Source organism: Plecotus auritus (genome assembly GCF_963455305.1).
Source record: "Plecotus auritus genome assembly, chromosome: 5".
NCBI classification, from domain to species: domain Eukaryota; kingdom Metazoa; phylum Chordata; class Mammalia; order Chiroptera; family Vespertilionidae; genus Plecotus; species Plecotus auritus.
Genome location: NC_137776.1, coordinates 174,416,063 through 174,441,157, shown reverse-complemented (window position 1 = coordinate 174,441,157; position 25,095 = coordinate 174,416,063). Strand labels below are relative to the sequence as shown.

At 50.3% G+C, this 25,095-nt stretch overlaps 1 protein-coding gene across 1 annotated transcript in view; it reads left to right on the top strand.

Moving 5' to 3' along the window:
* The window catches only part of PAPPA (pappalysin 1), a gene marked incomplete at its 5' end in the record, with an annotated part of 220,415 nt that overhangs the window by 175,490 nt on the left and 19,830 nt on the right, over positions 1–25,095 (top strand). The window contains 4 exons of the mRNA XM_080671094.1: positions 77–287; positions 1,143–1,314; positions 9,260–9,407; positions 15,339–15,448. Of these exons, the coding sequence (XP_080527220.1) occupies positions 77–287; positions 1,143–1,314; positions 9,260–9,407; positions 15,339–15,448 (641 nt within the window). The remainder of the gene's footprint in view (positions 1–76; positions 288–1,142; positions 1,315–9,259; positions 9,408–15,338; positions 15,449–25,095) is intronic.

The following is a 25,095-nucleotide window of genomic DNA, read 5'->3' as shown; positions in this document are numbered from 1 at the left end:
TGGTTCGTCAGGTTGGCATAAGTCCAGGTAGCCCATGAGTGAGCTTGACTATCAGACCCCTCTCTGTCGTTTCCAGGCAACAACAGCCTCCTGACCTGTATGGAGGACGGGCTGTGGTCCTTCCCGGAGGCCCTGTGCGAGCTCATGTGTCTGGCTCCACCCTCAGTGCCCAATGCAGACCTGCAGACCGCCAGGTGCCGAGAGAACAAGCACAAGGTGGGCTCTTTCTGCAAGTACAAGTGCAAGCCTGGATACCACGTGCCCAGCGCCTCTCGGAAGTCAAAGAAGTAAGTGGGGCAGGTTCTGGGGAGCAGCAGAGCTGGGTCTGGCTGTCAGATTAGAAGCAAGGGTTCCTTTCTTTGCTGGAGGCAAAATCCGTTCTGTGTTACGGGAATCTTGAAGGAGGTTGTGAATATCTGTCTACTGCTGTGTGACCTCATGCAAGTGACTTCCCTTCTCTGGGCCTCTATTTTTCAACAAGAAGATGAAGGCTATAATAAGAGTTCCCCGTAGGATGGTGTGAAGAATAAACGAGGATGTGTATATAAAGTGCTTGCCACGTGCCTGGCACATAGTAATTGTTCAATAAATGGTGGGTGTTAATGTCATCAGTGTCAGCACCAATCAGAGTGCTCGGGAAGGGAGAAGACGGGGATGAGTAAGGCTTGGATTTTCTTTTTCCTTTTTTTTAAACTAATTTTAATTTCAATTTTTTAAATTCTCACCAGAGGATATGCTTTTCTCATTGATTTGAGAAACATTGATCAGTTACCTCCTATACGTGCTCCAATGGGGATCAAACCCACAACCTACACATGTGCCCTGACTGGGAATTGAACCCATGACCTTTTAGTGCAAGGGACAATGTGCCAAGCAATTAAGCCACCCAGCCAGGGCTTGGATTTTATTTCAATTTATATGTATCTGTGACAAAATCTGAAACTCCTGCTCGTCCCTGTTAAAGAAGTTCTACGGATGAATTTTCCTTAATCCCTATACATGCCCCCTCTCAACCCCATAGGACAGGTAGGGAACCAGGAGTGGAAACACAGCTGGCCTCAGAGACACCTGGGAGTTTGGGTAGAGCATGGCTCTAGCGATTTGTTCCTTGAGATGCCTCTTCTTTTATCTCTTCCCTGAAGACGCGCCTTCAAGACTCAGTGCACTCAAGACGGAAGCTGGCAGGAGGGAGCCTGTGTTCCTGTGACATGTGACCCGCCTCCGCCAAAGTTCCACGGGCTCTACCAGTGCACAGACGGCTTCCAGTTCAACAGCGAGTGTAGGATCAGGTGTGAAGACAGTGATGCTGCCCAGGTAAGACTCCTTGACCTTGAGATCAATACTCGGGTCCGCCTCCTGTCTGCTTACCCAATAACAGCCTATAGTTCAAGAACCACTTCCTCCAGGGGACTCTCCAGATGCCAGGTTTGTGCAGTAGCAGCGTCACCAGTGCAGAGGTTAAGCAGTTGGATTCTAATGCTCTTTGTAGCCTCTCTGAGCCTTGTTCTCTTCCCTGTAACGCCATACTGTATTTGTTCTGAGATCCTTAGCTTTGAAAATACTTTAGTATTGGAACCCTGATGAAGGAAATCATATATGCAATCCCAGCATATGAATTTGATCAAAGTTAAGTGACTCTCATAGGAGTGACCAAGGCTGTTTGGCCAACTGTCTGCCACCATCATCATGACATCAATCCCTGAAGTATTTAAAGTCAGAAGATTCTTCAAGCATAGAGAGAAAGGGAACCATATTTAGACTAAAGATACAGTTTTGAGAAAACTACCGAAAAAAGAAGAGAAGGAGATGGCAGGGATTGAATTTTATCTTAGTCCACTTGTAACTGAGAGGTAACCCAATAGTCTGCCGGCCTCTGCTGGAGTGAATTAATTGTCCTTAATCCTTATGCATACCTCCCCTACACCCCCCAGGCAGGCAGGTAGGGAGTCAAGAATGGGAAAGAAATGAGAGGCCAAGCTAGCTCCAAAGAAGACCAAAGTCTATAAGGAACTTCACCTTCACAGACCCAACCTGTTAGGGCAAACCCCAAGCCCCGTGTCTCCCAGGCATGCAAGGGTATTCATCCAGGTGAGGCCAGTGTCCTGCCACCTGGGCCCAGTACAGGTTCCACCTCCAGCCAGTCCTCACAAGTCTTATTGTTGGCCACCAAATACCAGGCGCTGCCAAACCACCACCCTCCCCTCCACCAAGCCATTACCAAGCCCAACCCATTCTCCCTCCAAGACATCCTAAGTCCTCATCCTAATGTAGGCCACCACCACCTCTTTCCTGGGCCACCAGGAAGCTCCCTGGTTACCTCCCTGCGCCTATGCCCTGGCCTCTCTCCATTTTGCTGTCCGCGTTTCAGCCAGAGTGGTTTGTTTGGAGCATAAATCTGATCATGACGGCTCCCCTGCTTAAAGGCTTGTGAACCAGCAACTCCCATTTCCCTGGGGATTAAACCCCAACTCCTCAGGGTGGCATTCAAGACCTTTCCTCTATCACCAGAAAGAATGAACTCCCCTCTGCCATCTCTCACCCTTTCCAGCTGCCTCACTAACCACCTTTGACGATTTAGCTCAGGACCCCTTCCTCCAGGGACCCTGCCTTGATGTCCCTCGCACTGCTGGGCTCAGTGCCCTTCTCAGGGTCCTCCTTCACATCATTGGACACACTGCACTGAAATCCATGTTATGTCCCCCCCCTACCTCCCCGCCCCACCTTCCACCCCCGCTGGGAAATGTTTTCAGCACTTGGGACAGTGCCAGGCACCTAGTAGGGGCTTGGGAAATGACAGGGCAGGACAGAGAGCTGCTGGGAACATCCAGGCCAATCACCTCACTTTCCAGTTCAGAAAACTAAGACTCAGAGAAATCTCTCAACCACCCAAAGTGACACAGCGGTGGTCAGTGGAGTCAGAATCAGAACCCAGGTCCCCCCAACTGTGGACAGACTGAATTCAATAGGCACTCTCTGAAAATCCTTGGTAGTGTCCACTGAGGGATGTGTGTGTGCCCAAGTCGTTCCCATCCTTGAGTTCCAGGGAAGCAGAAGCTGGGGCTGGCACAAGCTAAGGCCAGAGATTACCTCGGCCTCACGCAGGCTGATCAACTTCCCTTTCACTCCCTTACATAAAACTGTTGCTAACTGTTACCCCGACTACTGAGCCAAATAATATTCTGGCCGCGGTCATGTTATCAAACTGAAACCCAGTCTGCCTGGGGCTTGCCAAGTACCTTTCATGGCCAGTTTGCATTTAAAGGAGAGGGAAATGTAAATGTATCAGACGACTCAAGCAGTTCAGTTTGGCAACAGGCAGAGAGGCTAGACGCAAAGGAGCAGGGTATGGCTTGTCGGCTCAAAGAATGAGGGAGCGCCTGCCAAATGGGCTCCTAATACAATTGACGTTTCTAGTTTGTACTGCAAATGAATTTCCTCTACCCTCAGACCCAGGGACTGCGAGCCAAATCTAGTATTCACCTCAGATCCCCTCTTGCTGCCTGTAAACACTCAGAAACGTACGGCCCAGAGCATCTTAAACCCAAAAGCTTGTAAGAGCAGGAATTCTTGGCCTTCCAAACGAGTTCAGACGCTGGTGGAGAGGACAGGGGCTGTCGTAGGGGAGATGTGTGTTCGCTCTCCCACTGTCAAAAGAGCAAATTAACAAGTAAACCCTCCACTTGATTGGTTCATTGGGAACCTGGATGACGGTAGACCTGCTGTCTGAGTTCGGATCCTGGCTCCACCACTTTACTAGCGGGGAGACGTGGGCAAGTTATTTAACTCTTTAAGCTTTAGTTTCCTCATACACAACACGGGCGTGGGGTGGTGGTAAGAATACCACCTACCTGGTAGTTTCTTTGTGAGGATGAACTGAGGTCCTGAAAGCAGTGTATGTCTGAGTACCCCCTGGAATGGTGCAGCACACCTGTGCCCCCTACACAGCAGCCCTGGGGAAGGTACAAGTGAACCAGACCACCTGTGAGGTCACGTCTAGTGAGGATAATTCCTGATGCTCCAAGTGGGCTCTTACAGGAGCTAAACACCAAGCCAATGGCTGCAAAGTTACCCCGGAAAATCAGAGACGGGGCATCCAGCATGCATGAGGCCAGAGTGTGTGTGGGGGGAGGATCAGTGGAACCACAAGGACACCTGACCTTTGTCTCAGTAAATCAGTAGACTATGTGGATCCTCTAGACCAGTGGTCGGCAAACAATGGCTCGTGAGCCACGGTTTGCCACTCTGTTGACTAATGAGTTTGCCGACCACTGCTCTAGACCAGCGCTGCCTGGTCACACTGTGCAATGGTGAACGCTCATAGCTGCGCTGGGCACTATGGTGGCCACTAGCCACGTGTGGCTGTGGGGCACTGAAATGTGACTGAGCAACGAAATACGATGCCGTATATAATTTTACACAGCTCGCATTTAAATGTAAACAGCCCACATTTGTGTAGTGGATACCTATTGGACAGTATGTTCTAGAATGAATCTTTGTAAACCAAGACAGAGAACCTTCCTAATAACAGCTTTCTCATTGTTAAGTGTTCCCCGGATGCCAAACCAGTGTTGCAGAATTCCTCTTATTTTGACAACTCTAAACCTTTTAAAAAGACACAATATGCCCATTGGCCAGATGAGGAAGAAAGGTTCAGGAGGCTCGGTGCTTGCCCACGGTTGCAAGAGGCAGTGGTGTTGACCAATGCTCGGCCCAGAGGTTGCCAGGGCAGGCTAGTAGCAAAGGCAGGGTCCATGCGTTCGTCCCCAGGGGACTGGCAAGAAGTGCTGATTATCTCAGCACTAATCCAGCGCAGGTGCTCCTGAGCTGTCCGAGGTGACGATTCAGGCTCAGTTCTTATTTGTAGGTGATTAGGGGAGTGGGCCATCTCGGGGTGGGGACGGGGTCTGTGGGAGGTATCTAGAGGCTGGAGCAGGAGAGGAAAAGCCTGAAGGGACTTTGTGTACAAAGTTATTACTAAATAGTGGGTTTCAGCAACTCAGCAGGGGCAAGAGAGGGAGCATGGGAGTGGGATCCACCTGCCCTCAGTTCCTCCCGTGGATCTCAGAGGGTGGCTGTAGAAGCCTCTCTGCCACCAGTGGCGTGCAGCTGCCTTGACGGGTTCTGCTGTGGACAGCGTAGCTCTCGGGTACAGTGCCTCCGCAGGCAGGGGCCACATCCAGTCTCAGGGTCGTCCAGTGCTTGCCCACGCACCCGGGCTTCCTAAAGGAAGTCAGAAACATCACCCATGTGATGTGAGCAGTGGGCAGGATCTGAGAGTTTCTCCCGCTCCATCCACTTATTCTATTAATGGTACCACTGGACCCCAGAGAGCAGAAGGGACTTAGCCAAATCACCAGCAGGTCACGGGCTAAATCAGGTCTTAAAGTCTCAGATCTCCTAACCAAGTCATCACACAAGCCACGTTTTCCTGCCCACGCTGCACCTAGCTTGCAGGAAGTGAATGCATGTGACTGGGAACAAAGACCAGTAATTAACAGCAGCTGCAATTTATTGAGCATCTGCTCCACGCCGGTTGCTGGGCTAATACTTTACAGAGACAGCTGAATTTAAGCCCCATGGCATCTGGCATTGCTGTCCCATTTCACAGACCAGGGACCTGGGATTCAGTGAGGTCAGGTGCTTTGCCCGATTTTATACAGCCTGGATGTGATAGAACTGAGGTTCCTGTGGCAGGCCAGGCTGCCTCCAGAGCTTAACTGTTTCAATCCTGCACTGCACTTCCTGGTTCCACCTTGCCCTGATGCAGCCACATTTCTCTCTGCCATTATTTTATTTGTATTTCTAAATAGAAGAAGTTTAATTCTCCATCTCCCTACCCTCCCTTTCCCTTCCCCTCCATGCTGGTAAATTCACAGAGGCTTAGTCAAGAGACCTGGCCCCAGCATTGGCACCTATAGGACTGGGCACGTCACCTCTCCATTCTTGCTGCTGGCATTTCTAAAACATGGGTGATGGTTGATTCTGAAGTACCCTTAGAGACAGTACAGCAGAGTGGTTAAGAGTCTTAGCTAACTCTTAGAAAGCCTGATGTGTGTGCCAAGCTCTAAAAGCTTCACTTAGGCTGCCCAGCCAGCATGGTTCAGTGGTTGTGTCGACCTATGAACCAGGAGGTCACAGTTCGATTCCTGATCAGGGGCACATGCCCGGGTTGCGGACTCCATCTGATTCTCATCATTGATGCTTCTATCTCTCCCTCTCTGTGTACCTGCAACCCGGGTACGTGCCCTTGACCAGGAATCAAACCTAGGACCAGTCTGTGGGCTGATGCTATAATCACTGAACCACACTGGCCAGGATGCAACATGCTTTTTCTTGCAGATATATACACAGGCTTGGAGAAGCAGACTTGCTGAGGGACACTCAACCCTCTTGAGAAGGATTTCACCTTAATGGGCAAAATGGTGCATTCAGAGCCAGGTACTCCAGTGGTCTCTGGTCTTCCCAGATTGGATGCTCAGTCAGGTCTTCTGTGGTCCAACTCACATCAAGGACCCACTCCGAGGATCTTCACCAGGTGGTAGGCAAGCCCTGAGTGCCCTGAGATCTAGTCCTAGAGGAGGGTTTGAACATCCAGAGAGGCTCCAGAGAGTCTGCTGTGCAGAGGGCACATCAAAGGTGTGGTGGTGGGGAGCAAGAGAAGTGTGCCGGAGAGGCCAGGTGACCAGGAGACCAGAAGGAAGGACATGCACGTAGCAAGAGGTGGGGCTGGACCTGTTGTGTGGGTTCCGCCGTGGAAGCCCGGGACTGCCAGCCTGGGAGCATGCCTGGTGTGGAAGGCGAACGCATCTTAGCAGAAGGAGTCTTCCTAAAGCAGATTTAGTCAACAACACAGAGTGCCAGGTGAGCTGGGCAGGAGAGAGACTGGAGGCAGCAAGACCGGTGCCTTCATGCTCCCGCCTTTTATGGTGGAGCCTTCCCGGTTTGAAATTCCCCGAACAGATTCCAGCGAGTTCTGATACATTCTCTGTTGCAAACTGAGCTCCCCAGCCAGCTCTGGCCCATGTAGTGCTGAGGTCTGCAGCCCTGCAGGGGCTGGAGGCCAAGTGCATCATAGCCTTGGGCCAAGGCTCCAGGAAATTGGGGTCAATTTCCTACTCCCATGGGGGCCCAGCAGAATCATGGGGCCTGGAGCCTGGGGCTCTGTGAGGGAGAGTTGGGGTTCTCTGAAGCCACAAGAAGCCTCTTAAACTTCCCCTGAGCTCACACAGAACATCTCAGGGTGGACTATGCAAGTCGGCCCGTGGCTACATGCTGGGGATGGGCCACCCTTCACCCACGGACATGGAGATTCCCAATGACATTGGCCCCGCCTCGTGCTGGCCCAGGAGAGGCCCAGAGAGGGCCCCCCTTTCTCTTCTGAATCTTGTCTCCTTGCAGCTGTTTTCCCAGATGGGAGCTTTAGACTGCATTAGCCCTTCCACAGAGTTTATTTGTTTCCTTGGCATGCACTCATTCATTCATCTCCTCATTTCTTCATTCACTCACCTACTCACTGATTTCCTCATCCATGTGTTCATTTATCTTCATTTAATAGCCAAGTTCATTCCATAACTCTACCTATTCACCCCACCTTTTGTTAAGCAAACAGTTCTTAAGTGAATAGAATAAATATCCATTGAGTGATGAATGAGTGAACGGAATGGCCAGGACCTATTCAAGTTTGCAGAAGGCCCTGCGACTGCACAGGTGAATAGGGCACCTTCCTAGACCTTGGGGAGCTCATCATCTAGGCGGGAACTGATGATAGACAACGGGGTGATGCGTGTCAGAGATCTTAAGGCAGTGTGCTCTGCAGAATCAGGAGGCATTAGGACAATGGCTTGTGCCAGATGATGATTGTGGGCAGGAGGAGATAGGAAACAGCAGACAGAAGGGGCAGTGAGCACAGAGCATGGTCGTGTGATCCAGCTTACAGTAATGGAGGCAATTTAAACTAAAGTTCAAGGTTGGTGATGGTGCTGCAGGGAGCAAGGAGCAGGAGAATGAGGCAGAGTTAAGGCTGGGGCACTCTGGGAATGGACACGGGCCATTCCACAAGTTGGTGCCCTAGTGGGCACAGTCAGAGCCTCTACCTCATGTGTTTTCTCTCCTCATGACCTTGAAAGAAGGAGAGGATACACAGTTTGTTCTCAGGCAGATGGACCCCTGGGCAGAAAGCACCCACGGTTCTCCGTTTCCAAGAGGTAGAGTCCAAATGTAACCTGACATTTAAGGCCCCACACCTTATTGGCCTTACCAGCTCAACCTTCCCCTATTTCTACATATCACCTCCTCTATGAAGCCTTCCCTGATTACCCTTGCACAACCGGTGACTGTCCCCGAGCACAGTCACACTGACATGGCTAGCTGCTCACACGACTGTCTTTTCTTCCTCGGCTCAGTGGGACCAGATATTGGCTTGCTTTACTTTCGGACCCCACAGAGCTGGGCACAGAATGGGCACTAAGAAATGGTCCTTGAATTCAGAGTCAGTTCTGAGATTTCTACAGGGCTGGACTCCCATTAGAACCTTAGACACAGAAAGGGATTTGCAGGAAGGCCTGTGTCTGCAAGCTGCGTCCGCCTCTGTGGTGCAGAAGATTGAGGAACCGAGTATTGTTTATTTTAAAGACTCTAAGGAGGGCACAGGTCAAAGTATCCCCATGCCAGCTTTTTGGTACCATCATTGCTGGAATGAATGGAATGGGATGATGTGGGAGGGAGGGAGACCGGGAGGGAGGGAGGGAGGGGCAAGAAAAAGCTTCCTGGCAGGGCCCAGGCTGTGCTGTGAGCAGATGGCAGAGGCCTGGCATGGGGTGCTCTCTCACTGGCTGAGAGGAAGCAAGCTCTGGTGTTTCCCTGCCTCCTCATGAACAGTCTCGGGCCCATGCTCTCACTCACCGTATGGGCTGGGGTGCATTGGGGCCCCTGCCTTCTCAGTTAATAAAAACAACCAACAAAACAAATCTCTCCGATTGAAATCTCTATATGGACACTGAGTCAGGACTTAGGGAGCCTGGGAGTTAGGCTCTCTGAGAAGCTTTGGCTAGTTCAGACATGGAAAGAAATTTGCAGAAAGGGCCCACACTGAGCCCTCCCTCAGTTTCCCCGTCTGTAGAATGGAGGTATGACCAGTGGAGGTATTACCAATGCGATCGGTTCCACCATGTTAACAAATTGCTCCGGTTTCCTTTTTTACTTGAGAAGCTTCGGTTGAGGGTGGTGTCTCTCGGTCTGACTGTGTTTCCGTGGTTCTCAGGGCCGGGGGAGCAACGTCATCCACTGCCGGAAAGATGGAACCTGGAGCGGCTCCTTCCACCTCTGCCAGGAGATGCAAGGCCAGTGCTCGGCCCCGAACCAGCTCAACAGCAACCTCAAACTGCAGTGTCCTGAAGGCTATGCCATAGGTAGGACGGGTGCATGCGGGCAGCATGGGAGGGGCAAGAGCTTCCAAGAGCCCAGGCTGGTGCCTCACTGGGTAGCTGGGTGCCTCTGCCCTGTGGGGCCTTGTGGGAGGCCCTGGGAAAAGGGAGACGGATGTGACCAGGCTCCTTCCTCCTGGAGAGAGTTGGGGTGGGGATGCGGTGGGGGGCGGGGGGAGTGTGTATAGCAGGCTCACCTACACAGGGCTCTGAAAGAGCTTGGGCACGAAATGATATTCCAGACAGAGGAACCATGTGGCAGGGGGAGGGAGATGAGAAAGCAATATGGTTCGGTGTGGCTGCCTTTATTATGAATCTTAACATTTGCATAAGTAATCACTCATGAGCATCTACATGGGTCAGCACTTAGAGGCGTATGTCCTGTCCTCTCAGTAACCTTCAACAACTGAGCAAATGGAGACTTAAAGGGAGAACAGAACCTGCTCCAAAGCCTGAGTTCTTTCCATGGCGTCTTGGTTGCCTCCGAAATGAGGATAAACAAATAGCAGCTTCAAAATACCATTTGCGTGGTGATAGGCCAGTTTGCTAAGTGCTCGCAGCAAGGGAGACAACCTGGGCTTCGATACCAGGCATTGGCCTGGTGGAAACCAGGAGTCTGGACAGACACATTAATCATCGTCCTGAGGCTTTCTGGGGAACGGGGTGTGCATGGAGCCTGAGCTCAGCCGAGGACAGTGATGCTGACCTTTTGGGCGGATTCCCTAATTGACCATGATGAAAAGCCCAGGGAATTGAATGTCCTTTCTCATGGCCAGTGTGATTTATGGGACAATCACCCGGCATGTCTGGAGCAGAAGGTTATCTGTGCACACACTCCCTCCCCAGCACGCAGAACCAGCCTGTTCTGCACCCAGCAAGATGAGTGGCCACTTCCTGAGAGCAGAGGTGGGCAGGGTCTGAGCATCCTGCTGGAGATGGAAGCCACCTCAGAGCCCAGAAGTCTGCACCTAAACCTAGAGGAGAAACCAGCGCTCCTTCCTATATTCAGCCCTGCTCCTGCATGGTTGCCCTCTGTGATGATTCAGAAGGCGCTTTAAGAACCTACAGAGCCATGGTCCAAAGAGCCTTGACAGGAGGCATGCAGACAGGTGGGATCTCCTAGGGCTTGCCAATGTGGACAAGAATGTAGGGCAATAGGTGAGCAACAGCGAGTCTGTTGGCTGCTCCTTCCCAAGGCCAGCACTCCGCCTGTCACTGCTGATGGATGTGCCCGGCTCTGGACACTACGTCTGTGACGGCATCCCTACCCCCAACTTAGGGTACGCAGTGAACATTCAGTCATACGACTGGCAGTAAGCAAAACACTGATTGAGTTTATTTTTTTAAAAACCCTATAAAAACAGACTTTATGTCTACACCCACTGGCGCATTCAAATATATTCACACATGCATAAATAAACACAAGCACACATGTTTGGGAACAAAACGTAGACCCAAACACACACATCCTTCAGTAAACTCATGCCCAGCATGTACACATCAGCCAAATGCCACACGAACACATCACCCACACAAACACATCCACACAGGCACACGGAGCTCATGCTCACACGTGACACATCAGTACACACACATTACGGGCACAGACACATCTTAGGCACCAAACGTATCAAACACACAGAAAGATGCACAAAAGGCATACAGAGCTCACACCACCATGCACACCGATGCATCTCCTGCCCACCTTGTGTGTGTACTGCATTCCCATCACAACCACTTGTAAATGAGCCGCAGGGCCTGGCTCTGCGTGCCCTCAGCACAGTCTAGCAGTGGGCGGAGGTGGCAGCAGCATCCCTTCACCCATGAGCTTCCTCATGATCAGAGCGGAAAGGGAAGGAAGTCTGTCTGACCTTGGAACCTGAATCTCCTTCCCTCCCCTGCAGCCCACGCTCCCACTGCCACACAGATGCCCTTGATGAATGGGTCAGCCAGGTTGGTGGGGGCACACAGGGGAGCCTAGCCAGGAGAAGCAACGGGGGACACTGCGGGAGAAGGAAGAGGGAGGGCAGGGTCCCTCCTGGACACCCAGCTCCCTCTCCCTCCTCACCTCCTGGGGACCAGCTCCCTCTCCCTCCTCACCTCCTGGGGACCAGCTCCCTCTCCCTCCTCACCTCCTGGGGACCAGCTCCCTCTCCCTCCTCACCTCCTGGGACACCCAGCTCCCTCTCCCTCCTCACCTCCTGGGACCAGCTCCCTCTCCCTCCTTACCTCCGAAGGCCCCTCAGACATCAGACATCATCCCTCCTCAGACATCAGACATCATCCCTCCCAGGTGGAGCCCCTCCCTGGAGAGAGCCCACCTCTCCAAGGAGAGGGACTTCATCAGAAGCCTTGTAAACAGGGGTGGGGTCTGTGTGGGACTTGGGGCTAGAGGGCACATCTGGGGCTGCCCAGAGCTGTAGCTTGGGCCAGCCCCCCAGCAGGACAGGGAGGCTCTGTGGCAGTGAGGAGCCCTCATGGCTACTGCCACCAAAGCTGCCACCTCCCTACTCCTTGGGGAAGGAGAGGCAGGCAGAGGCCTGGTGAGATCACTGCTCTGTGATGATGCCAATTAGGGCTCATATATTACAATACAGCAGCCTGGTCTCCAAGCCCAGAGCTGCCCAGGCATGAGGGAGGAGAACGCAGAGGAGGGAGCACAGAGAAGAGGAAGTAAGACAGGCTGCAGCACAGGGCGGCCACTGTCTCCTGTGTTGACTAGAGTTTTTCCTTTCTCCCCTCTTGGGATAAGACAGCTTTGGTCTGTGTCTCAGAGGCTGCCCCTTCTTTTTTGAGAAGCATTTTATCCTGGAAGCCTGGCATTGTCCTTGCTCTCTAGAAACTCCAGAATGGATCTCATGACAACCACCAGCTTTGAGATTCCCCACTGCTCAGCCAGAGTCCCCTTTATTCTCATCACTCATCTTTGACTGTTCGCATTCCCCCCATTGCTTTCTTCTCCTCTGGCCCTTCACCCCCCTCTGTCCCCTTCCACTGCCTCCCTTCCTCTTCCTCTGTGAGGCTCCATTATTTCCATCACTGGGCTTGGAAGTCAGAGAGACGGGTTCTCATTCATGGTACTGGACCGCCAGCTCTGAAACCTGAGCTCTGGCCACCTGTGAAAGGGGCGTGAGGACACCTCTCTTAGGGGCTAGCTGTGCAGAAGGAGCAACCTCTGAAAGGCACTCACAAGGCAGGTCGCTCCACCATCTGGTCTCAGCATCCTGGTGCTTAAAGTGAGGAAGTTCTAGCCTGTCCTGCACCTGCCACCCACCCTCGCCTCTTCAGCCCCCATGTCTCTTCCACTGAAGGGAGGACAAGCTGCAACAGGAAGGACACGGGATAAATTGCGCATGCATGAGAAGTGTGTATGTATGCACACACGTCCATATGTATGTGTGTATGCATGTGTACAGGGTGGGGCAAGACTAGGGTTTTGTTTTTTAATATATTTATTATTGATTTCAGAGAGGAAGGGAGAGGGAGAGAGAGATAGAAACAACAATGATGAGAGAAACGCGTTGATTGGCTGCCTCTTACATGCCCCCTACGAGGGATCAAGCCCACAACCCAGGATGTGCCCTGACCGGGAATCAAACTGTGACCACCTGGTTTATGGGTTGACACTCAACCACTGAACCATGCTGGACTCAAAACACAGAGTTTATTCTTGTATTATTATCTATTAACTAGAGGCCTGGTGCATGAAATCGTGCACGGGTAGGGTCCCTGGTGAGATCACTGCTCTGTGATGATGCTCATATATTACAACACAGCAGCCTGGTCTCCAAGCCCAGAGCTGCTCAGGTGTGAGGGAGGAGAACGCAGAGAAGGGAGCACAGAGAAGAGGAAGTAAGACAGGCGGCAGCACAGGGAGGCAATTGGGCTGTTCGGGGCCTTCCGGCTGCCAACCAGGGCCTTCCTTTGTTCTGCACAACCCCCTGGTGGTCAGAACATGTCATAGTGAGTGATCAAACTCCTGGTCTCCCGGTTGAACTCCCGAGGGGACACTTTGCATATTAGCCTTTTATATATATAAATAAATTATTTTATTATTTTCCATAGGAACAACTTTAAACCTACTTTTGCCCCACCCTCTATGTATAAACATATACAAACACATTTGGAAGGGAGCCTTTAGAATGGCTAATAGAGTTATTTATACATATATATATACACATTTATATTTATATATATTTACATATATTTATATATTATAAAGAGTTGTCTGTCTCTTGTGAACCGCATGGTGTTCTGGTGTTCAGGGTGGTCTTGGTGCTCAGGTGGGGAAAGGCCTCCTTAGGGCCCTGGTCAGATTCTCACCCCCTGATCTTAGCCCACATGAATAAGTACCTTTTTGGAGGCCTGGGGACACATCCTGGGATAGGATTGATTTTCAAGAGATGTCAGAATGTGTGAGGTCAGGCCAGAGCATGAATGAGCCAAATTAGAATTAGCTTGCCATCCCACAGCTAAACAGCTAATTATCTTCAAGGAGAAATCCCTGGACCGAAGGCTTCAGTCCCCGTTGGTCATCCATGCCTTCATTTTTTTCAGTTCTTTGTATTACTTTCCATGTATTCAGTCATTTATTCATTCACACACCCACTCACACATTCACTTCCTTCTTCATAAGATACCTAAGCCCCTATTCCTCATTCATTCCTTATGTCATGCATTCATTCACTTACTCATTTCCTCTCCATCTATGCACTCATTGCCTCAATGTCTCTTTCATTCATGTCATAAGTCTTATCGAGTGCCTGCCTGCATCTGCTATGCACAGAGTGTGCTGACCTTGTGGAGCTTACAATCCCACAGGGTAGAGAGATACTGACAGATGTTAAAAGTCACCAAGCCAACCGAAGGGGTAGTGACAAATGCGGGTGCTGTGAGGGGATTTGGCCCATCAGGAAAGCACAGAAGTCTTCTCTGAGCAAGCTGGGGGTCTGAAGGGTCCTTAGTAAGGTGCCAGTTGAAGAAGAGTAGAAGGCATGAATGCAAGTCCTGTTCCAAGAAAAAGCCTGGGGCTGTGATCACTGCTCACTCGGCTGGTGCTTATTAGCAATCCCTGTGTGTCGGGCAGCAGGTTAGGCTCAGGGATGAACCTACCTTGTCCCTGCCCTCGTGGGGCATCTATATAACTGTGGAAGGGAGACACAAGGGGGTAGGGCCAACCCTGGAGCGAGACTCCTCACTGCTGACCACTGCTCCCTCCGCTGCACACATGGGGCGGGCTTTTTGGAGAATGTGACCTGGGCCTTGAAGCCAGTAGGGTTTGACTGTGAGAAGGCAGGTGGTGGGATGATTCAGGGGGAGAGAATGAGAGCAGGACAGAGGCAAGGATGTGTGGGGCTCAGCGGGAAAGCCAGGCACAGGCCAGTTGGACTAAACAAAGTGTGAAGGTGGTTAGTGGGAGATGAGACCATGAAGATGGTTAGTGGGAGATGAGACCATGAAGGTGGTAAGTGGGAGATGAGACCATGAAGGTGGTTAGTGGGAGATGAGACCATGAAGGTGGTAAGTGGGAGATGAGACCATGAAGGTGGTTAGTGGGAGATGAGACCATGAAGGTGGTTAGTGGGAGATGAGACCATGAAGGCCGGAGAAGTGGGTTGGACCTTGCCCTGGATGTGGGGAACCTTGGAAAGGTCTCCAAACAAAGAAGGTGCAAGACGGAACTGGACTTGGGGCCGATGCAAATGGCAGTGGGTGCCAGCTGGACTGGAGATGAGAGAACAATCAGGAAGACCGGAGACAGCCCTGCTGGGAAGCTCCCTCCCTCCCACTGCCCTCAGGGTGGGCAGCCCAGTCCACTGGGGACCAGAGAGTGGCAGGGCCCACACTGGGGGAGAGCAGCCCTGGGCATTAGGAGACGGGGGCTGAGCGGCCAGCTCACACTCTGCTTCCCCACAGGGTCTGAGTGTGCCACCTCCTGCCTGGACCACAACAGTGAGCCCATTATCCTGCCCACGAACGTGACCATCCGTGACATCCCTCACTGGCTGAACCCCACGCGGGTGCAGGTAAGTGACAGGGGCTGCCTACCTGAGCCTAAGGGGAGGAAAATGCCCTTGTCGAACACTTGCGTTGCCTGGGTGCTGCACTCATCGCTTTAACTGTGTTACATCATCACATTGCCGCACCTCTCTGTGCGGTGGGGACTGGCTCGCAGTCACTCTCCAGGCCTTATATATTTAATGCTTGCCCTCTGTTGTGTCCTGTGCTTAGGCCCTATGCTTTCCTGTCCCACTGAATCCTGATGACAGCCTAGGGGACTGATGTTTCTAGTTACAGAAGAGGAAACCTGGACACGCACCCATGAGTAGAGAACACAGAGTCGGGTCACACACACACTCATGGGAGAGGCGCTCTCGGGCTTCTCAGTGTGAGCCCTTGGAAGCCTTCTACCTCCACAGCCTAGATTTCTGGCATCTTCCCTGTGCTTTCCTCATTTGGTGGAAAGCAATTAATATGTGATATGGGGAACTAGTAACACCTACAGTTTGTGAAGCACTTACTATGGTCATGTGCCCAGTACTGGCACACAAGACTACATTTACACATTGGAATGGTTTTGTGGTGCAGGGTGGGCAATACTGTCTGCCTTCTCAACCTGTGGACTCTGAGATCTCAGGAGCTCAAACCCAAGCCTGAGCCACATGCCCTGCTCTACTCAAGGCGCCAGGCTGGCTTGCCTGGCCAGACCTTGGAAGCCCCGCCTCCTGACAGCCAAGGGCATTGCCCATTTTATTTGGGGGCTGGCCACTCCCACTTCCCTTTATGTGATCAGTCAGGGGCCCCCAAGCTGATGCGGGGGCCCACTCTTGTCCTCCAGGGCAGCACGCATTCCAGGCCACAGGAACCGGCTCTGGGCACTGCCCTTCCCCTGGAGAAAGTGGGAGGCAGAGGCTCCGGGGTGCAGGGCTGAGGTTCCGCTCTGCCTCTGGCCCAGCCTCCTGCCCGGGTGCTGGGAGGCCTCCGGTCTGCCCACCTGCAGATCGTGCCCCAGATAGCTGGGCAGAACCTGATACCAGGTGTCCTGTTTCTCAAATGAGTGGAGGGCAGGATTGCGAGGGCTTACTCAGCACTCGGGGTCTACGGACCTGGCACTGGACCTGGCCAGCCCCTCTCTGCTGCCCTGTGTCCCTCAGCGTTCTCCTCCCCCCCTTTCCCTCCTCTTCCTCTTCTGCTGCTCTCTGTGCCATCTCCAACTTTATCTCCCTTTCCTGTCTGTTTTCCCTGTCTCTCTCTTCCCTCTCCTGACAGGACTGTCACCTCCTCGGCCCTCCCCCGCCCACTTTCCCTCCATGTCCACCCCCTCTGTCTCCCTGGTCTCTGTCTTCTTGCCTCTGACTCTCCCACGCACCCACCAGGCAGCCCTGTTTCCCTCAGCTCGCACTCCTCCAGCCCTATTCTCCGCTGGCCATGCCTTTCCCCATCCCTCACCCAGGGTCACACAGGAGCAGAGCTTGGACCATGATCTCAGCTCCTTCCCTCCGTGCCTCCCTCTCGCTCCTACCCAGACTCCCACACACCCACAGGCAGGGACATACTCCCACACAGTGCAAACCCAGGGGACACTCACACCCAGGACCACGGGGCTCCTTTGCCTGGCCCAGACCATGGTGCCTTGGCCCAGCTTCCACTCAGGCCTTTGCTCCGCACCCTCCCCACCCCAGGTGAATTCCCATCCCTCCCTCTGAGAGCCCCAAGCACTAAAAAATTCAGTTATAATTCACTGTGAAATAAATCCAGGGATTTGAAAGCCTGCAAGCCCCCCTCCTAAGTTGCCCACCCGCTGCCTACCTGCCCCAGCCCCCACCCGGTTCCCTGGTCGGCCGGCCTTTATTGATGCTGGCCTACCAAGAGAGCCATAACGAGGTTCAGACCTCCACTGGTCTCCGGAGGCCTCATTATCCAGGAGGAAAAAAATGTGGTAGAAAAAGGGAGGAGGGTGAAGGGCAGAGATTGATGATTTCCAGGAATACGGCAGAAAAGCTGGCCTCCGCTGCACACTTGCCCCTTGTGTGGCGAGAGCTGCAGAAATAGAGCTGCTGGTGCAGGCGAGGCGGCACCAGGCCGGAGCAGGCCCTGCACAGCTCTGCCTTCTGCGGGTCTGCCTCCCAGGACCAGTATGAGGTAGATGGTTGGGGCAAGGGTCTGCCCCAACTCCTGTCACCTTCGTCCCAGGGTAAGAAAGTAAGAGGCGAGAACTGACAGTTCATGGATGCCTGCTGTGCGTCGAGCATTGGTTCAGGCACTTTCCATCGCTATTTTCACCCCAAACTCTAACTCACACACATGTGCACACACACTCCCCTATGAGGCATGTAGTAGTCTCTGTTTTTCCAGTGGAGGAAATGAGGTCTTAGAGAGGAAGCCTCATGTCTAAGAGGAAGTGAACGGGGACCCAAGTCAGTTTGATGTTGCAGCTTACTCGAGCTACCCATGCAGCCTGTCTTGAATGTACAGTAATAATAAAGGCAAAATGTTTATTGACCGATTACCAGAGATATGCTGGTAAATGGTTAGCAACTGCCCCTCCCCCAGAAACGAACTCTGATTTGTAGCATTTGCCACTTACTGTGGTGTAAATATTCTCACCGTGGCAAATACCAAGTTTTCCAAGTTACTGTCACTGCACACAAAGTTAGGAAGAGGGAAACCTCACTGTTGCCTCTTGTGAGCCTAGGCAGGCCGGCTGCAGCCCACCACTGGTGCTCAGTACATGACAGGCTCAGTTCTAAGCACTGGCATATAAGGAGAGAACGAGGACTACTTAGATGAAGACCATATCACCACTGACATCATGTGCTACCACAACAGTGACCTTTGTGAAGGCAAGCCCGTGGTCATCTTATTTACCATGATACGCCCCGCAGTGCCTGCCTCACAGTAGGTGCTCACTAAATATTTATGATTGCTGAGTGAGGTGACCAAGGTTCTAGTTCAAGCCCAGGAACCTTCTTGCTGTAATTCCTTGGACAAATCGTATCACTTTTTAGGCCATGGTCTCCCCATCTGTGAAATGAGAGAGAGGCTGAGATCAAAAAGACACAAACTCAAACATCTGCAGGGTCCCGGCAGGTGGGCTGAAATGGATCCTGCTTCACCTAATGGGTGAAGCAGGCCAAACACATCATTTTTCTTATGTTGAATACCTATGTATATGTTTCATAATAGCAGTAGTATTTACTATAAATATTTCAGACTTAGAGGAAATATAACAAACCCTCATGTACATACTACCCAATTTAACAAAGAGGACTTTCAGATACAGTTGAGGTTCTTTACTCCCAACAGATCTATAACTTACATGGTCATCTTAAGCATACGTTGTGGTAAGTGTTTATATTTGTGTCCACTCATGAAACCAGTACCCAAGTCTGGGTGGGGACATTTCCAGCTCCCCAGAGTCCTCCCCTCTCCATGCCAGGCAGTGCCCCCACCACCAATGTAATCCCTGTTGGTTTTATTTTTGTAATAGGTATATAATTGGCATATAAGATTATATTAGTTTCAGGTGTACTAAAATATTTTCGTTTGACTTTCTTTAAGAACAAAACACTCTATCCCTTTATTTTTTTAAAGTACTCCCCCGTGGGAATTCCTCCCTGACTCTCCCCTCTTCTCCCTACCCCCCACACACAGGTACATACACATGCACTTTGAAATTAATAGGAAAATCTTCTTCCAACCTAATAAATGAGACAATACAATACAAACTCAAGGATAGATTGAAAAGCCCCTCAGGCTGAATGCTGGAGAGACTACAGGGGATGGTGGGGACTGTGGTGAACTGAGGATAACAGGCTACTTTCAAAGGGGGCAGCTCTAGCCAAGTGTGGCAAGGTGGAAATATGGGTTTGGGGTGGCCTGATTTTTCATTTTTTCTTGAGTCTTTAAAATATGAAATCTCTCGGGATTTTTTAAATATTGGCAAATAATTTTGACTTCTGTTAAGGACTTCATGTGCCAAACCAAACATTTCTGTGGGTTGTGTAGCCTGGAAGCTGTTGGCTCACAACCTTTGAATAAGATCGACTCTTCTGGCCCCAGGTACCTAGAATTCAGGGTTCAGGCTCTGCCGCCAGCTCCTCAGGAGCACCTCCTGTCTGCCCGGCACTTCCTCTCACCCAGAGGAGCTGGAGAGTTTCCCAAGGGAAAATGCTGTTCACAACCTCGGATACTTATAATTCCTCTAGGTAGATGGGGCCTTGAATTTTGTAATGGCTTCTGAGAAAAGGGTGGAAGGAGGGAAGAGAGGAAAGAGGAAGAAAGGGCCAGAGGGAGGGAATTAAGGAAAGAAAAAAGAAATCAGCTTTTATTGAATATCTGTGATATGTAGGCACTGCTTGCTAGGCAATTTCACATGTGCCAACTCATGTATCTCCATCACGCTCCAGTGAGATACATATTATCACCATTTAATAGATGAGGATGCTGAAGTTCTGAAAAATTGCCATTGCCCCATTCATTTAACTAATGTATCTGAATCAGAATTTGAATCCAAGGCTAATTCTCCTGTATCTGTCCTGCAAGGCAACCACCTTATGTTATGTGTATGTTTATGATTTATGTTGTAAATGCAACCCTTGCAACAAACGATACAGAATTCATTCATTGAAGAGAAGATAGCACCATGGAAAATCCTGCCATGTGTCCAAAGGTCAGAGGTGGAATGGTTCAGAGTGAACATCAGTGTATAGGAGGGCTATCCTGAGCCGTGGAGGGGAAGCCCATAGATGGAGAGATGTGTCCAGACTCCAGCGATTCCTCATTCACTCTTAGACACAATCAGTCACTCATCTGCTCATTTGTTCATTCACTTGTTCAAAGCCATTGATTGCATACCTCCATTGAAATGGCAGGTATTCTTCAGTTACAAGGGCTTTCAAAAAGCTTACCCACTTGATAACAAAAGGCAAAAATACAGTCTTTAATTTTTTTTTAAAGTTAAAAGATACAGTTCACTCACAGAATGTCCCATAAACCAAGGAAAGGTCCAGGAGAAAAGAAAGCATATCTTAGAAAATATCAGGAGGGGTGTGGGATCTGAGCTCAGGATGAGGAGGCTCAGTGTATTTTCTTACATGTCTGGTTCCGCCTGGGGCCTGTCTTTTAGACACTCTGTCCACTCCCATGTTTGTCTCAAAGCCTCTCCACCTTTTTGAACCTTGGTCTAGCCATCGGTCAAAAGAGTAAGCCACTTTATGTTTGCAGCTTCGGGGGCTAGGGGAATCTGAAGGAGAGTGAGGCATTCAAAGTATAGACCTGGAAATCAGATGAATGTGGGTTTAATTCCTGACTCCCATCATCTATGTGTATGATTTGGGGCAACTTGTTTAACTTCTCTGCTTCAGTTTCCTCTTGTGTAAACCAGATTCAAAATTAGTAACCTATCTCATGGTTATGATAAGAATTATATAGATGAAAGTTCTGAGCACAGGTCTTGGACCACAATATTTGCGTAATAGAAGATTTTGTGTTGATAAGGATCTGAATAATGATGGGGTTGATGATGATGAAGATGATAGTAGTGGTGGTAGTGTGGCAGCAGTAGTTCTGGTGTTATTGGTGACAGTGGTGGTGCTGGTGCTGGTGCTGGTGAATGTGATGGTGATAATGCTGGTGGTGGTATTGGTGGTGGTGAGGGTGGAGATGATGATATTATGTTTGGTGGTGTTGATGGTGGAGATGGTAGTGATGGTGGTGGTGATGATGATAGAGTTGGTGGTGGTGGTGATAATGGTGGTAGTGTTGAGGATGGAGGTGATGATAGTGGGGTTGATGATGACGGTGGTAGTGAGGGTGGAGGTGATGATGATAGTGTTGGTGGTGGTGGTGATGATGGGTGGTAGTGAGGGTGGAGGTGATGATAGTGGGGTTGATGATGACGGTGGTAGTGAGGGTGGAGGTGATGATGATAGTGTTGGTGGTGGTGGTGATGATGGGTGGTAGTGAGGGTGGAGGTGATGATAGTGGGGTTGGTGGTGATGATGGTGGTAGTGAGGGTGGAGGTGATGATAGTGGGGTTGGTGGTGATGGTGGTGGTAGTGAGGGTGGAGGTGATGATGTTAGGGTTGGTGTTGATGGTGGGGGTGGTAGTGAGGGTGGTGGTAAGGGGGAGGTGATGATGTTAGGGTTGGTGCTGTTAACGGTGGGGGTAGTAGTGAGTGAGGTGATGATGGTACGGTTGGTAGTGGTGTTGATGGTGGTGGTAGTGAGGGTGGAGGTGATGATAGTGGAGTTGGTGATGATGATGGTGGTGGTGATTAGGGTAGAGATGATGATGGTAGGGTTGATAGTGGTGATGATGGTGGTGGTGGTGGTGGTAGAGGTGATGATAGTGGGGTTGGTGGTGGTGATGATGGTGGTGATAGTGCTGGTGTTGTTGACAGTGATGATGGTGGTGGTGGCATTGATGCTGGTGGTCATTGCAGCTAGGAAGACAGTATATTCTTCCTATGCACCAAGGCAGGAAATGAAAGCTGCCTTACAAAACCTGGTCTGAAAGGACTCTGATGGGACTAGAGGTCTCACTGGCATCAAGGGGAGCAAAGCTGAGGGGCCGCATTGGGATCTCACAACCTGTGCTGTAAACAGCCCAGCCTTTCCTTCATCTCCTGCTGCTTGTCCCCTTTCCCAGCTCTCCTTGCATACAGAGGGGCCCTGTAGTGAGACAGGTGGGGCGTGCAGCTCTGAGGAATAGTGGAAACTCCAAACACCTTGGAAAGATAAATAGGCTCATGCAGATGGTATAAAAGTCCTTTTTCTGAACTCACGTCAGGTAAACCTCAACTGACAGAAACATGTACAACCACACCAAGACACTCCTACGGACGCACTAAATTAGCTCCTAAATAAGTAAGGGGAGGGATGGGCATCAAATCCCTAGTGGATCCTAACCCTGCTGTTTCTACTACTTCAACCATTACCGAGTGCCCCTCCAACATCCTGTATTTTGGCTGGGAACAGACTCTCCGGCCCAGAAATGAAAGTCTGGTTAAAGTTTCTCAGAGAATGAAAGCAGGCGATTCTCTCTACTTCTAGCCCCATGGCTGGGAATTGGGGCACAAAAGCAGCTGAGCTGGGAGGGAGGAACATGGGGGCACTCACATTCCTTCACTTGGTGAACACGTATGTGTTTGCTGTGCTCCATGCCTGGTCCTGGGGAGAGACAGAGAGGTCTCAAACCCAGGCTCTGCCCTTAAGAATCTTAAGTAATCAGTCCTAGGTTAACCATTTCCATATTATTATCTCCGTGTGTCATCACAACAAGCCTATGACACTTTCAGTGCCCATTTACCAGATGGGAGAACCAAGTCTCCGAGCGGAAATTTACAGAGCAATTTTAAGTCAGAATTGCAACCACGCCTGTCATACCTCAGCACCCAAGGTCCTTTCCATATATTGCATTGCCTATATCTATTGGGAAAAGGCAGACTTGTCAATAGAGGCAGTAGGGAGCTAGATAGATTTCACATTTCAAGACTGCTGGCAGATTTTCGAAGTAGGCTGTTTGTCCAAGATCTTTAATTCATTCTACACTAAACTGGTTCTTTAAACTAGATACTGTGGTAGGCATAGTAAATGTCCTGATGCTCTAGGACAGTGATTTCTCAACCTTTCTAATGCCACGACCCTTTAATATAGTTCCTCATGTTGTGGTGAGCCCCAACCATAAAATTATTTTCATTGCTACTTCATAACTGTAATTTTGCTACTGTTATGAATCGTAATGTAAATATCTGTGTTTTCCGATGGTCTTAGGCTCTACAGGTTGAGAACCGCTAGCAGGGTCACTTAAGACCATCGGAAAACACAGATATTTACATTACGATTCATAACAGTAGCAAAATTATAAAGATCGTGGCATTAGAAAGATTGAGAACCACTGCTCTAGGAGAAGGGGGAAAATGAGAAAATACAGTCTATCGATAAAATCATCTCTATCCTGCGATGGATCCGTTCATTCATTTATAACATAAATACTTCCTAGGCTTCCTCCATGTCCCAGGCACCAGTCTAGGCCTGAGAGATCCAAGGTGAACCAGAGATGCAGTGTGGCAGAGAAGAAAGGCGCCCATCCCAGTCTCAGCCATGTCTCTGAGTCATGTGATCCTCAGTTCCAAGCTCACCAAGAAACCTAACTACTATTTGGGTTCCAGATAGGTCTGCCCTCAGGGAGAGAATGAGCCAGCCACATGGCTTTTCCACATTCTGACCATGTGACTATGTCTTTTTTAAAATAAATTTTTATTGATTTCAGAGAGGGAGAGGGAGAGAGAAATATCAATAAGAATCATTGATCAGCTGCCTCCTGCACGCCCCCTACTGGGGATTAAGTTCACAACATGGCATGTGCCCTGACCTGGAATTCAACCATGAATAGGTCAACCCTCAACCACTGATCCCCACCGGCTGGGCTATTTCTTAATTAAAATTTATCAACTGGCTCTCAGCCAGGAGAGCAAGCCCCAATCATATAGTAGACTGCCACGGCTGGCCGCAGACACAGTTACTTCTCACTACAAATCTAAGCATTTGCCTCCCGATCATTTTTACCTCATTTTTTACTTTTTAAAAGAAATCATTGTTAATCTGGGATGGAAAACAAGTCATTTATTGTAGACTAGAGAAGGGAGCTTCTAGGATGGTTATGTTAGCCCCATTCCTGATGCTATTTTATTTCCCTAGTTTTATCTTTCTTTTTTCACCTACTTTAAAAATTATCCTCATGTTGGATGCTATGCTATGAGCTGCTTTACATTATTTCCAAAGTGACTGCTAGGTTTCAAATCCTGATTTCTCCACGTAACCGCTGTGGAGCCTGGGGAATTAATTGTCCTTATGACCTGAGAGTAATGCCCACCTCACTGCCTGGCAAGAAAGAAATAAGATCATGCATAAAGCTATTAGTACCTTGAATGCACTCCATACATTTTAGTTGTCATTATCATAACAGCAATTGTTATTAAAGGAGGCTATAAATAAATACATATATGCATACCTGTCAGCTCTGCCTGAGGGTGGAGGAGGGGAGAGCAGCACAGAGGCAGGGAGTCTGTAGCAGAAAGTTCAGAGATAATGAAAGATTCTCCAGGTGAAAAGATGGGGACAAGCTGTTTGGGGAAGGAGAGCAGCAGGAACGAAGTCGCAGGGATAGGGAAGGGAAGTGTGGGCCATCTCAGGGAAGTGTGAGCAGGCCCATATGGCAGGGCAGCAGGTGGAGGCCCAAAGGGTTCTCTGTCTCCACGCGTTCCAAATCCAAGGTTAGTTCATTCATCCTCTGGCTCTCAAACAGCACTGTGGACCGGAATCATTGGGAGGCTTGTTTTTAAAATGCAGTCAGTCCCAAGCCCTGAACTGCAGAGATTTGGATTTATTAGATGCAAGGTGGCCCCAAAGAATGTGCCTTTTTAAAGAGTTCCCACAGTGGCCCTGGGCAGCAGTCCCCAGTGTTCGCATTCTCCCTGCTCCACACCATTCCCCATCTTCCTGCTGCAGCCACACACATGCACACACATATAGTTACATGCACACACATGGACATGCACGCACTTGTACACACACACCACTCTCTCTCCCTCCCTCCTTACCTTATTCCTCCTCTTTCTCTACCCTTCCTCCTTCCTCCCACCTTACCCCCAATTCTGTCCATGGGTCA